General features: G+C 31.9%; 2 protein-coding genes and 1 long non-coding RNA gene across 3 annotated transcripts in view; 1 reads left to right on the top strand and 2 right to left on the bottom strand.

Moving 5' to 3' along the window:
* Nucleotides 1-15176, top strand: part of LOC144554858 (uncharacterized) — a 63289-nt gene that overhangs the window by 7638 nt on the left and 40475 nt on the right. The gene's annotated exons all lie outside the window — the stretch shown is intronic.
* LOC144554854 (putative disease resistance RPP13-like protein 3) overlaps nt 2771-15176 on the bottom strand; it is a 33565-nt gene continuing 21159 nt past the window's right edge. The window contains exon 4 of the mRNA XM_078303210.1: nt 2771-3134. Within this exon, the coding sequence (XP_078159336.1) occupies nt 3116-3134 (19 nt within the window). The 3' untranslated portion in view covers nt 2771-3115. The remainder of the gene's footprint in view (nt 3135-15176) is intronic.
* On the bottom strand, nt 3141-14600 carry LOC144554857 (putative disease resistance RPP13-like protein 3). Its single transcript, XM_078303215.1, has 3 exons — nt 13975-14600; nt 12579-13361; nt 3141-4643 (listed from the first exon to the last, which is right to left on the bottom strand). The coding sequence occupies exons 1-3, from the start codon at nt 14580-14582 to the stop codon at nt 3332-3334; spliced, it is 2703 nt and encodes a 900-aa protein (XP_078159341.1). The 5' UTR covers nt 14583-14600; the 3' UTR covers nt 3141-3331.

The following is a 15176-nucleotide window of genomic DNA, read 5'->3' as shown; positions in this document are numbered from 1 at the left end:
GATATGATATTTACATGTTAGTGTGGTAACTTTTTTTTTTCAAACGGATCCAACAAAATTAGGGGTGCAAACGGATTGGATACGAATCGAATAGTGGTAAAATCATTTTTTTTTTTTTTTAGATACAGATATGGTCAAAAATATTAGACGGATAAATATGGATACAGATCGAATATTGGATATCTGTAGATTTATAAATAATTATTTTCATAATATATATTAAATTATATAGTATAAATTTACTATTTGAATACGGATAATTAAAATTCAAAATCATATACGTATCTGTATTTGTATCCATACGGATATTCAGATATCAGATATCCACATCTAATTTTCAGATACAGATCTGGATACGATCAAGTATTATCCGATCTACTTGCACCCCTAAACAAAATCATGATATGGTCCCCATACTTAGTTTGAAAATATCTTAAAATAATAGACGAACTTTACATGTTAGTGTGGTGACTTCACTTTAAATGTTAGTGTGGTGACTTCTCTTCAGAGTTAAGAGGATCCAATAAAATCTTTTAAGGAGGCAATTCAGTCATTTTATTTCCAAAATAAGTTTTATTATATAAAATTTTATTAGTTATGTCAATGCCATAATCTTCTAGTCCAACATGATTACTATTTTTAAAAACTTTGTTTTTTTAAATAGATACAAAACCAATATTTGAAAGTGTCCAAAATCTTCTTAATATTACTTCTTCTGAACTTAACACAATACATATCACTATTAAAATTAAATAAATTGAATAAGTTTTAAGTTTCTTAATTATAATAGATTCTATGGGAGAGCATAGACGCATGCATGATTATTTAATTTTGTTTCTAATTAGAATGACCCACAACTATTCCAATTTCATGATACAACCCAACATCCAATTCAACAAATTTTCAAAATAAAATCAGTGCATATACCCATGATCTTACTATTCTTGATATTTTAATACATATTGTAATTATTTGTTGATGTTTTTTTGTTTGGTTCAATAGATAAAAAATATAAAAAACATCATTATTATATGGAGAGAATGTATACATTTTAGCAATATTTGTTTACTCAATTTTGGTTATTTCATTCATAAATCATTGAATTTTTACTTTTCTTGATTCGTCTATCAATACACGGACGAAATTATATATATATCTAAAAAAACCCAAAAAAAAATCGGAAAAAAAAAATCGGAAAAAATTTGCCAATAATTTTGTAAAATTCGAGAAAAATTCATGAAATTCGTAAATTATTCGGGTTTAATTCGGTCAAATTTTGGTCAATCGAATAATTTAGTGTTTAGTTTGGCATCACAAAAAAAAAATGAATTATTCGCAAATAATTCGTAAATCTTTTGACTATGGATATGGCCGCCAATCTAATATATAATTCTCAAAAAATTGAATGGATTTTAGATTTTGGTACAATTGACTATATGTCCGAAAATAGAAGTTCATTAACTTTTTTTTTAAAATACAAAACCAAACGATTTGTTACTGTTGCAAATGGTGACAAAAATAGATATCCTCTCCATTAATATTTTCTCAAAAATAATTCTGAATGTCTTGTATATAAATGATTGTGTATCCAATTTATTATCCATTAATAAAATCACAAAAGAATTAAATTGTGAGATCATATTTTCATCAAAAAAGTTGATTTTTCAAGAATGGATAACCAAAAATATGATTGGTGAAGGATATTTCAAAAATGAACTTTATTTTTTTGAAATTTTTATAAATATTCAAAAATAATATTAAATTTTCAAAATCTACATCCCATGCAAAGAAAATTTAAAATTTATCCGAACCGAAAATTAAATTCTGATCGAGACAAATTACCGGAAATTTAAATCTCCTGTTCTAGACAGTCCGAAACCAAAAACTTAATCTCCAATTCTAAATTTCTCTTTTCTTAGTATTCGGCCAAGACAGCAAATTCTGCATTAATTTAGATTTTACTGTATTCCAATTTGTAGGAGTCCATATATTTATAGGAGATATCTCAAACTTTGAGTGGATTTAAACGGTGCCTATTTGAAATGGAGGGACAAGTTTAATGTGTTTTGAGAGTCGTGCAGACAGGATTTGAATGATCCTAATTTTGCAAAGAATCACTCAAAAGTTTGAGATATTTCATTGGATGCCGATTCAATTTGTAGGTACTCAATATTCAACTGTCGGTGAGCGGACACAGCAAGCTGGCGTCGGTGCATACTGCAGAGAGTCACACGGGGCAACAGTAATTTTAATTAAAAGAGAAAAAGATTTAGAACCCAAAAATTTAATCTGCAGTTTCAGACTGTCTAAAATCGGAAAATAAATTTTCGATAATTTGATCTGGAATCGGAAATTAAAATAATGATTTAGCACAAAAATAATAATTTTCGATAAATTAAAATAATTTTCGATAAATTTTCTTCTAATTCTCGGTAGTTCAGTTCAGCACAAAAATTAAAATAATGATTTAGCAATATATTCAAAACAACAAATTTATAACGAACTACACTAATTTAGTTACACAGCTTAAGTTGTTTCTTTAATTACTTCCTACATAATCGAAACTTAATTACAAAATATATTGTAATATTTTTTTTAAACCCTATTTTATTAAACAATAAAATTTTGCATCTTAAAGAGTTAAAAAGTAGTATACAAATATTTTAAAAATCCTGTCAGCAAATATTACTCGAATTCAAAATGATATACATATATTGTTAGATGATTTCTGAAAATATACTTGGATTTATAGATATTGAAATTAAGAAAATAATGGAAGAAATTATAAAGAAGCTAACAAAATATACAAATTAATTATTCAACATTTATCTTATTTTACTTGTAATAAACTAATAATCAGATAAATAGTCATAAAAAAAATGAACTCCTTTGCAATGAGTACAATTACAATTATAAAAACTGAAAGTACATAACAATAGAAAATTAAACCTAGAAACCATGACAACAGGCAAGTATGAAAAGCTAACGGCTCGGGAACAACAAACCAAAAAAAGGGAACTTAAATTTTTTTGATGAGACTCAAATCTGATCGTTCGTCTCTAATCAGAGAAATTATGTGATGTCTTCTTCTTGCATTTTTTCCTGTACTCTCTTTTTATTGATACATGGAGTTCCTGCTCAACATATTCCATATATACAATAATTAAGAGTAGTTGAATAAATAACAACAAAAATAATAAAAAAGTGATGACAATCGAAAATAAAGTGTCGCAGCCATGCAAAGTAATATGAACAAATCTGGATAGGTTATGATGACAATCGAATTAAAACTATAAAAAAATCTTACAACAAATTAAAGATGCATGAGATTTTACCTTATACACACAGATGGGATATGCTTAATTTTGTGTGCATCTTTTCCTTCATTTTGCATACCTTCCCTGAGCTCATGTGAGGGATAACAAACTGTTAATTCTTGAAGAGTCTCCACCTTTTGTAGCTCGGGAAGTACGTGCAGCTTTTCACAATCAGCAATTTGGAGGTGACGAAGGATGGGCATAGCTCCCTCTTTTATGTCCCAATGATGTAGGTAGGGCAGACGCACAAGCTTCAGTTTTTCGAGGTTAGGAAACCCTCCAGTTGAACATATCAACTCTGTTCCCTCATATGAGTATTTATGTAAAGTAAGTATCCTGAGGCTCTTGAGCTTCTCCAATATGGGCATTGGATCTTCCTGGAGTTCAGAACTTACAAGTTTTAATTTGGTGAGGTTTGTTGGAAACATCTCAACACTTGGAACACATATATTTCTTACCCATCTTCCGTTCAGAGCTAGTTTTTGTATCTTCTCACGACAAGGCAAGTCTTTTGTGCCACCAAATGGTAGGGACCACGTTGTTCCAATATAGAGGTAGACCAACTGGACCGTGTTTTTCAGCACACTCTTGAGGTTTTGCCACTCTTTTATGGCCTCTCCATCATCTAGATTATTGTCAATGGAAATCCCAAATGAACGCAAGTTGGTACAAAATCCTAATTCAACAACTGATCCCATGTGTATGACCACATCCATAATTGTTTGTAGTTTTGTATGCTTATTCCATTCTAATGGTAAATGGATTTTAGAGTAACCACCGCCATATACATGTCTTAGAGTTGGGATTACGACATCACACAAATCTAGTCTTTTCTCCTCATTATCTACTGCCGATCCATTTAAATCAATGGTCTCTAGATCAGGGAAGGAAACCTCCTTAAATATATCATGTGGAATAAAGCAGTATCTTAACCCTAAGTACCTCAAGTGTATCAAACCCTTCGGCCACTGTCTCCGAGTAAATGTGGTCATATCGATACTCTCCAAGGTTAACACTTGAAGTACTCCAAACCCACTATAATTTAGTAGTCCAAAGCCATTATTTTTAGGCCCTCGCCCAAAACCGAAACAGAGTAAAGAAAGAGTGTTTTCTGAATAAATGCCATCCTCTGTGGCAGTGCAAAATTGTAGTGCCGCACGGCGTGGGTTGCTAGCAACTAGGTTGTTAACATCATCTTCTTTTGAGAATACAGTGAAAAAGTTCTCATCCTTAGCTTCGCGGATAGCTAGGTCCCGTAGAAGATCGTGCATACTACAATATTTGCAGTAGCCGTTCCAAGATTTCTTAGTAACTTGAATCAAGCACCTACAACAGTATTTTTCATACAAATTTACATCAAAGAACAATGGAAATATTTGTTTATGAATAAGTAGGTATTTCTTAAGTCAAATTAATATGAAAAATACTCTAACGCTCGAATATATCTTTCATCCAAAGGTTGTCCTGTTTATATAGCAGATGGTGCAATAATAGAAATATAAAATATATTTAGGCACCTCGAAATGTTGAAATTAATATTTTTAAAAATTCTTATTAGGCTAATAGAGTAAGTTGCATATAAATTTGTTGAGTCGATAAATTAAGTTGCAACATAAATTTTTCTAAATGGATAAAATTAAAAATGTGGTATATATGGAAATTAGGAATATGGTTGTCCTCTTTCATTTAGATCTAAAGACTACATATAATAGTAATACTAATGACAATAATTTGTTGTTTAGATAATAATATATATGAAAATATTTGTCGATAGATTCCGTATAATATGTAGATACGTAATGTTTAATTATAATAATGGCAATTAATATTTTGGGATGAGAGAAATATTTGAACATATCTGTTTTTGACCTTTTTTAATTGATACCTCATTAGTGTTGAAGAGTCACATGCAGTAAACTTTTTCTTTGATTACGGCTCAACACCAAAAATTGTTTGGAACTTCGTGCTTATTTTTTTCTCTTTGACATAGTTAGGTTATTACAAGTTTTCAAGTTCAAACTCAATTAATAAGATAAATTAAAATTTTTTAATCAGTTTTCTTATTCAAACTGTTTTTCTTAGCGTCAGAATTTCTCTCTTTTTAATTGTGTACGAAAGTTTTATTTGTATTGAAGTTTTGTAGGTAAGTATAATTGAATTTATATGTTTAACAATCTGATCCAATCAAAGAAAAAACAAGTTTTTTTTATACTATGTTTCAGACGATAGAATTACATCGACAAAAGCATAATTTGCAACAACAAGAAATTACAAAATTAGCTTTGGTTGCAAATAAATATTTTAAACGTCTTTCTTAAAATTATATTGAGTGTAATAAATTAACTTATTATTTTTCAACAATATTTTACATTGTTAGAAATTAGTAGAAAACTCAATTTTTGAACTGAAATTTTCTCTGCTATCTAATTAATTATATACATTTTTTGGGAAAAATAACATTTTGCCTTGATGATGAAATTTGTAGCCAATCAACTCAATGAAAATGAAGACTTTAATATGACCATTGAGAATAACAATAAAGTGTCTATAAAACTCTGTTTGATATTCTATTGTTAAAATAAAAATTTTAGAAGTAATTACTTTTGCTTTTGTAACAGACCCGATATTTTTATATATATTATATTTAACAATCATTTAATTAATTAATATATATATATATTGTTAGATATGTGTTCTAAAAGTTATCTTATGTTGATCACTTTTATATATTATGTTTATGAATTGGATGCTACATGCATTTTGTTCCATGAAATTTATGTTTATCTTTAGAAGTGTTAAAAAAGATGCTCTTGGTCTTGAACCATACACCTCTATATGATGACAAACATAAATCTCTAAAATGTTCACAAACTTGGTTATTAGCATGGAACACTAATATACCATGATAAGTTTGTCATCTTGATTAAAGTACATTGTAGTTCTATAAATGTTGATAAAGACTTATCGTTTAATAACATGAGTATACGAAAGGTTTCATATATTGAACAGACCTAACGAATGAAAATATTATATGGGTTATGTTAGTGTCATTAATATTTTCATTGTGTCTCAGAATTCTAAGATATGAGATGTATTTCTTTTTCACATAAGAAATATATAATGTAATTAGTATTAAAAGCTGCTTATCATAAGTGATGATAAAAATATTAGTTCTTTGTATATAACTTGTGCGGGAGAAAGTTATATGTCAATAGTATCATTGCCCTTCATTTATAATGAGTGATGATATTTTATGGGCCCCTTGGTAAAGTAGAATTATAATGCATGCAATATAACTGAAGTGTAGTTTTATATTTATAATTTACTTAAGAGACCAAGAAACGAATATAATACAAAGATGACACGGTTCGACTTTGTATATTATTCATAATATCATGTGGCAAAAAATGGACACAAGTAATGTTATTCGTAACGTTACTTTAAAGGATCATGTATTGTAAAAATGATACTTTACATTTATGTTATTTGGGTAACTATAATGTATAGGTAGAATACCGCTTATCGTTTATGGTAATAAAATATTTTATGCCATTGCCAACATAACACAGATCCTCCATATAGGTCACACCAACTGAACGAGAAACAAGAAAGATATTTTATTTATATGATGTATATTGTTTCATATGACATGAAATAATATACTTGTGATAAATAAATATCATGACTGCTTAGAACGAAGATAAATTTATGAGAAGTGTGCATATATATTATTTGGTATAATATGGTGCATATTATATAGTATAATATACATGACACATAATTAATAATGTGCAAAACATTGTTATAACATAAGTTTATTAAAACCAAAATGAATATGAGTTGAGGCAGTTACTGTAGCGCGCACTGTAGCAGTTACTGTATCGCTTACTGTAGCAGCGGCTAGGGTTGTCTCTTTTAATAAAGAGAATTATACTAGGAAGGTTACACAATGAAAACCCTAATATATTTGTATATAAGGAGAAGTAGAGAAGGTATTCAATAAGCGAGAAGCAAGAAATTTTCTGAAAATTTATTTCCTTCTCTTCCTCTCCGTCCTAGCCGCCATCTCTCTTCCTCTCCGTCCTAGCCGCCATCTCTCTTCCTCTCATATTATTGGTTTCTCTAGTGAGAAATTATTAGAAGAACAAAAAGGGTTATTAACTAGGTTCTAAGCTTATATTAGATTAAGATCTCTAGCAAGGTTTTTCTAATCCTTGTTTAGTTCAAGGTGAACACTAGGAGGCCGTCTCGACAAACGAATGTATCCAAGAGATCTAAAAGAGAATTCAGCTTCTCTCTATTTACCAAATTGACATTTGGTTGAGGTATATCCAAATCACCTTTAGTAAATAGATTTGTGATGAATGAATGAGTAGATATCTATTTGCATACATTTGAATTGCTTTAATAGAATTAGCATAATAAAGTAGATCCGTAGATGCTTGTAAGAAGGTTAAAATTTTTTAATTTATTTCCTTGCCGCATCATGAAATCCCTTCATATATATATATATATATAGAGGTAGTCTACGGTGAGTTGCGAAGTAAAACGTGTTTCTACTTCACGCTGTATTTTTATTTTGAAAGTCCAAATTACCGATCCGAACCGTTAGATATTTAATCCATATTGAAATGTGCTTGGAGACCAAATTTTACATTTTTTGGAATTTTTTTACAATTTATTAAGCATTTTTAAAAATTGCTGTTTTGCTGTGAACAGTAAAAAACAGTAAAATTTTCTGGACCATCAGATCAGCGACTTTCAAAATTGCTTAATAAATAGTAAAAAAATTCCAAAAAATGTAAAATTTGGTCTCCAAGCACATTTCAATATGAAGAAGAAGATGAACGGTTCGGATCGACATTTTGAACTTTAAAATCACAAAATATGAACGTGAAGTAAAATAGTCGCTTTACTTCGCAACTCACCGTAGCCTAGCTCTATATATATATATATTTACAAATTAAACCTTTTAATGTTTAAATATTAGATATAGATCCAAAATAAATTAAGAAAAATAATTAAATTATCGGATGTTACAGTCATCTCCCCTTAAAAAGAATATTAATTAATTAAATGAAGGTTCTATATAATATATATAAAAATATCGGGTCTGTTACAGCTTTTTATCGTATGGTTTTCACATTTTGCGGATGATACATTACTTTTTTTGAAAGCTGATAGGAAAATGATTATCGTGCTTAGGTGGTTACTGTTAGGTTTCGAGAATTTATCAGGTTTGAAAATAAACTTTGATAAAAGTGAGATGGTACCTTTGAATATTGGTGAGGAACAGGGTCAAGCCCTTGCTAGCCTATTAGGATGTAAACTAGTTAAATTACCTATTATGTACTTAGGTGTTCCTTTACATTGGAAAAAACTAAGTGAGAGTGAATGGTTGCCTTTGATTGAGAAAATTGAAAAGCGGTTACAAACATGGAAAGGCAAATTGATGTCAATGGGAGGGAAGGTAACTTTATTAAATTCTGTGGTTTCAGCTATCCCCTTATATTGGCTTTCATTATATAAAATGCCAAGTAAGGTTAGATATAAAATTGATAGGATTAGACGTAAATTTTTATGGTTTGGTGGGAACACAGTTCGGAAAAAACCATCACTAATTGCTTGGGATAAGGTTTGTAAGAGCAAGTGTCAAGGGGGACTTGGGGTATTAGATCTTCATAGAATGAATACTTCTCTTTTGGCAAAATGGCTATTTCGATTTTATGATAATAAGGAAGTAGGCACTTGGAAAGATATCATTATTGAGAAATATTCTTATACAGGAGATAAAAGAGTGAAGTCTCCTTTATGGAATAATATTGTAAAATTACGTAGTATTGTGCAAGGAAATACTTCATGGAAGGTTGGGAATGGGGAATCAGTGCGGTTCTGGTTAGATAGATGGTGTGGTGAATCTTTGTTGTGTGTTGAATTTCCTAATTTATTTGACATTGCTTATGACAAGGATATATCTCTAGCTGTTGCTTTTCATAATAGTAGATTAAATATTCAATTAGCTAGACAATTGACAGGTACTTACCTTACGGAATGGGTAGCCTTGGTTAGTTTATTAACTTCTGTCAGGTTAAGCCATATGGTAGATCAATTAGTATGGAGATGGACTCCACATGGTAACTTCACCGTAAATTCCCTTTACAAATTTTTAGAATCTGGTGGAATCAAGGATATAACCTACAATAGTATTTGGAATGCTAGAATACCTTTAAAAGTTAAAATTTTTTTATGGTTAGTTAGACAGAAGCGGGTTTTAACCAAAGATAGATTAAGTAAACGAGGTTGGACAGGTGATACTCAGTGTGTTTATTGTTCATACGAGGAAACAATTGATCATTTATTTGTGAATTGTCATTTTGCTAGATCAATTTGGAATTGGATTGCTCAACATAATAATTTCTATTTTGTGTATGATAATATAGAATCTTTGTGGGAAATGGATTATTGCATTCCTTTGAAAGAACCAAATATTGTTGAAATTATTAGGGGTTCAGTTTTGTGGAGTCTGTGGTTGGATCGAAACAGAATTATTTTTCAAGGAGGACAGGTACAAGCGGTCCATGTTTTAGGGTCTAAAATCTTAACGATAGCTAGATTTTGGGCTTTAAATCAAAAAACAGATCTTTCTTGTAAATTGAATCTAATTTTCCCTTGTGATTTGAAGGATTTGATAGGGCCTACGGTGGCCATTTCCATGGGGGCGCCGCAGGGCTCAATCCCTATGCTTGGAATAGAGAGCAGTTCCAATGGTGATGAGGACTCATTTAGTGAGGATTCTGATGGGTGTTGCAGCTCCTTACAATCTGTGGCAATTTCTTAAAATTCTAGGGTCTTTTATGCTTATTTTCTAGAATTGTCATATAACTAGATAAGAAAACTGATTTTTGCTTTACATATGGATTGTCATATTTTGATTTAGATAGATGTATTAGTTTTTTGTGATTGTCTTTTGAGATTATAGTGGTATTGATCAATACCAGTAGATGAACTCTTGTATCCGGTACTAGTTTATTGGTACCGATAAACACTGTATGAGGTTTTCATTTTATTGGAAATCGGTGGATATTTCCACTTCTTTCAAAAAAAAAATGTTTTATGATTTAAAAGAATATCTACAAAAACATGAATTTTATGTAAGTCACAACTATTCGTGATATTAAGCGTCTACTTATCATTAAAAGATTTAAATATTTTAAAGCGTTATTGAGTAAATTTGTCAAAGAGAATACGCTCCATATTTTTCTTTGTTAGCTTGTTTTATGAAGCAAAGCGCAGTACAGTGAAAATCAAAATTTTCTCTTACCTCAGTGTTACCCAAAATAAAAAATATATATATTGTTAAAACATCATGTAATTTTCAGTAAATTAACTTGTAGTATACGAAAATTGGCCTTCAATCCATTAGCAAAAAATAGTGATGTGTGAAAAGTTGCAAGTTCAAAATCCGAATAGAAATATTATTTATGTATATTGACATTTTGAAGATAAAAAGCTAGCTTTAGACATATCACCAGGGCTGCAAATGAACCAAACCGAATCGAATTGGGCCTATTTTGAATTCGAATTCGAAATTATTTCGAACCGAATCTAGTTCGAAATTGAAATAGATTTCAAACCTAAAAGGCCAGTTCGAATTTGGTTCGGTATAATTCAAAATAGTTGGATTTGATTCAAAATTAGTTCGATTTGATTCGAAATTAGTTTGAGAACAATTCGGTTATATTGAGAGCAATTCGAATTAGTTTGATTTGAATCAAGGTTTAGGCGGAGATTTTAGTGCAGAACGAGCGAAAGAGAAAGCTTAAAGGGAAAGCTAATTTTGGGATGAAAGAAGAGCGAGGAGATGCGCTAGAAGGTTGCATCATCTCTGATCGAGAGAAGGAAAACAATATTTCTTGGATTGAACTCTCTGGCTCCTCTTACTAAGCTATAAATTTGTATGAATTGCTAAATAGTCGAGATTGTATGGGTTCTTTGCTATTTATTGTTTCTTTTTTTTTTCTTCTTGCAAGAGTCACTTTGAGCTTTCAGCTGTTGCTCGAAACGAGAACGATTGAAAGGTAGGAAGAGAAGAAGAAAGAGACATGGATCTACAGAGACCGGAGGGCACGGTTTAGTATCCGCTAAAATTTCCATGACTATTAACCCCTTACAGAGACTGGAGGGCACGGTTTAGTAACAAAGGCCCCCACCTTCTCTCTCCTTGACAGCCTGTTCCGAGCCACTACGCTCCTAAACGAATCGAACCATTCGAGATTCCCGAACCACTATTTCTTCAATAATTAACGATGATATACGTAAGTTGCGAAAAACCTCTGCTATATATATATATATATATATAGGATTTGGCTAATATGCTATGGGTAGCTAAGAGACCTCCTGTGCTACGGCTCAATATTCGACTTTTCAAAATCCTAACGGTCGATCCGAACTGTTCATCTTGTTCTCCATATTAATATGTGTTTGGAGACCAAATTTTACATTTTTTGGAAATTTTGTACTATTTTTTTAGATTTATTGAATATCGCTGTTTTTTATGGTCCAGATTTGTCTGAAAAACAGCGATTTTCAATAAATCTAAAAAAATAGTAAATTTTTTTCAAAAAATGTAAAATTTGGTCTCCAAGCACATATTAATATGGAGAACAAGATGAACGGTTCGGATCGACCGTTAGAATTTTGAAAAGTCAAATATTGAGCCGTAGCACGGGAGGCCTCTTAGCTACCCATAGCACCATAGCCAAGTCCTATATATATATATATATTGTTGTCTTTTTCTAAAACCTTAACTTAATTTCAATTCCTTTCAGACAGAACCAGAACATTCTAGATAAAGATGTATATATATAAAGAAGCTTCTGTTTGCATAATTACTTGAATTTTTGGAGATGAGAGAATCGAATTTCTAACAAATTATTTCTATCAGGTACAATCCTTGACCTTTATGCATTAAAAGATACTAAATTTCGTGCATATATTCTTATGTACAATAAAATTTATTTGATATTATAATTGAAAATTACTTTTGGTAGGTAAAAAGGAGGAATGGTTAGAGAGGTAAAAAGGAGATCATGTATATGTACCGGGTATTGATTGAATATAGGGGGAGTCCCTAGAGAGGAATTTTTGAAGAGTTATTAAATCTGGTGTGAATGTGATGAGATTGGGCTGGGCCAAAAACATAACATGGCTTCTTTTATACGTGATAAGTACCATAAAAAATAGAACTGAGAAGAGATGTACCTTTGCACTAGCTCTTCAAGGCATTTCTCCGCTCTGTACTCTATTGTTCCAGCTCCATCTTTCGGTATGAATCCTTCAGCCATCCACATTCTTGTAACGTGCACTCCTGAAATCTCATAATCTTCGGGGAATGCAGAAAAATAAAGAAAACAATCTTTGAGATATTGAGGCAAGTCTTTATAACTCCTGGCAAGGACCTGCGAGCACTGTTTCCCATCTTCATCTTGCCAATCTATGGACTCGTACAACGTGTTCCAGGCATTGTAATTGCAGTCCCTCCTTGTGAGGATACCACCTAGAACAACCAATGCCAAAGGTAGCCCACCACATTTTTTCGTTAATCTTCCGGCGACATCCAATAGATGAGGGTAATTCTCAGGTTGAACATCATGTTGTTGAAAAGCGTTTCTGAAGAGAAGATCTCGACCCTCAGTGTCACTTAGGTAACGGAGCTTGTATGGTTTTGTTTTGCAATCTGCTGCTTTGGCAACATCAAGCGATCTGGTGGTAATGATCACGCGGCTTGCATTGTACATTTCGGGTAATACCATTTTCAACTGCCTCCAAAGATTAATGTCCCACACATCATCTAAAATAATTAAGTATCTCTTGCTGTTCAAGAAGTAGTTCTTTAGCTTCACCCGTAAATCCCTATCGGGTGGATTTTTTTTTTTAATTTGAGGTTTAACTTTGTAAAGAATTTCTCTCAAGAGTTCATTTAAATTGTACGTTTGAGAAATGGACAGCCATGCGCGACAATCGAATTGTCCTTCCAATTTATCCCTGTTTTTACAAAAAAAAAAAAAAATGTGTTACATCAAGGAAAAATAAGGAACAGAACGAGAGAAATTTATTGTTAAGAGGAGACTCTTTCAAGTTTGAACGACATCTTTGTGCACGGAGGTAAGGACATTTGGAGTCATTATTACCATCTTGTAAATTTTGTTAACCAAAATAGAGAGGCTAATTTTGATTAAGCATACATATTATGGTGATTATTTATGGAACAAATTATCAGAACTACATATATTTGGTGTCGTTGAGTAACATTTATATTCATGTATGCAAATCATCATAATTTAACTCATACATCAGGCTGGATTATGTTCATCAATAAAGATAAACGTGAAGGTTTGCTCTAGGTAAGAATTACATGCAAAGTAATTGATTACTAATAATTCATAACAATATCTTTCTTTTCGTTGCCTGATTAGATCAAAGAATTGAATATCATCACTTCTTGAGAATGGACAACAATCTAAATTTGGACAGTTGAGTTCTTCACAACTAGTTGGTTTGGAATTTAGCAATTTTCTTGTTATAGATTAATTGTTCCACAAAAATTTACCCGCTTTATATATAAATAAATAAAACGTTCAAAAGAAAGGACATGCACCTGTTGTATACTTTTTGTGCCAAGGTTGTCTTTCCGAGGCCGCCAGTACCCACGATCGAGAGCACCGTGCGCCTTGAAATACTTCTATCTTTGAGCTGCTCGATAATCTTTGCCTGGTCATCCTCAAGGCCAACAACTTCTGGATCATCAACATCATCACAAGCTTCTGGATCATCAACATCATCAATAGCACCAAGATCCTCAATTCTCAAGTCGGTTCGGCGCTGGTAAAGCCGATTTAGTTCCTCTATGATTTTCTCGAGCTCGTCATGCAGGCCGAGCATGTACGTTTTATAGTTTCTTTTGGCCGTCTTAAATTGCCTGACAAGCCAGTTGGAACTGTCTGCACGGTTTTTTTCTTCAATCTTGACCCGGAAGGTATCAATTACAATAGCTATTCTGTTGGCAATTTCTCCGACCTGGTTCAGCCACTCTGTTACCACATTATTTCTGGTACACTTGGAATCAACATCTCTGAGCAGCGCTTGGATCAAGCGAAGCTCCTTTTGCACTTGTTCGATCTGCCCACGCACAGCCTGCACTTCCCGAACTTTCTCGAACAAGACAGCAGCAAGCTTTTCCAGCACAGAGGTCACAGCTTCTGCCATGTATTTCTGATTGTGGGAATGTTGACAATAATGAAAATTAGGATCCAATACAAAAAAAAAAAAAAATTCCAAAACTGGTACAGATCAAATACAAGTAAAACCGAAAAACATGCCTCAACTTGATTTCTCAAAACTCATAAAGAAATTAAAGGAATACCTTTCCCCAATCTCAGATCCGTTGCTCTACTCTAATCTCCTTTACTTTGCAATAGTAATGACGAGGGGCACGAAGCTCTGGCAAGCCCCGTGAGTAACAATCCTAAGCTCGAAGGTACTATCGCTAGTTTGCTACTGGAGTGATGAGAAGAAAGAGAGGTATTTTAATTTGCACTGTGCTGTGCAACGTCTTACGCAACATCCACAACCGATATAAACTCGGATCAAATGAGACAACTCTTACAGCAGTTCACTGTGCTGCTTCAAAAAAATATCAAAAGAATTCAGGTATGGCCATAGTGACAAATGAATTATTCGGGTTGGGTTCGGCGAGATCAAAAGTTCGTGATTTGGAAGTCATTCGGGCATAATTCGAGAAAAAAAATTCTGAAAAGTTTCTAGAATAATTAGTAAAATTCGAGAAAAATTCGTAAAATT

The sequence above is a fragment of the Carex rostrata genome, chromosome 5 (assembly GCF_964058835.1).
Source record: "Carex rostrata chromosome 5, lpCarRost1.2, whole genome shotgun sequence".
Taxonomy (NCBI): Eukaryota; Viridiplantae; Streptophyta; class Magnoliopsida; order Poales; family Cyperaceae; genus Carex; species Carex rostrata.
The sequence above is the reverse complement of the archived record's forward strand: the minus strand, read 5'-3'. Positions and strand labels throughout refer to the sequence as shown.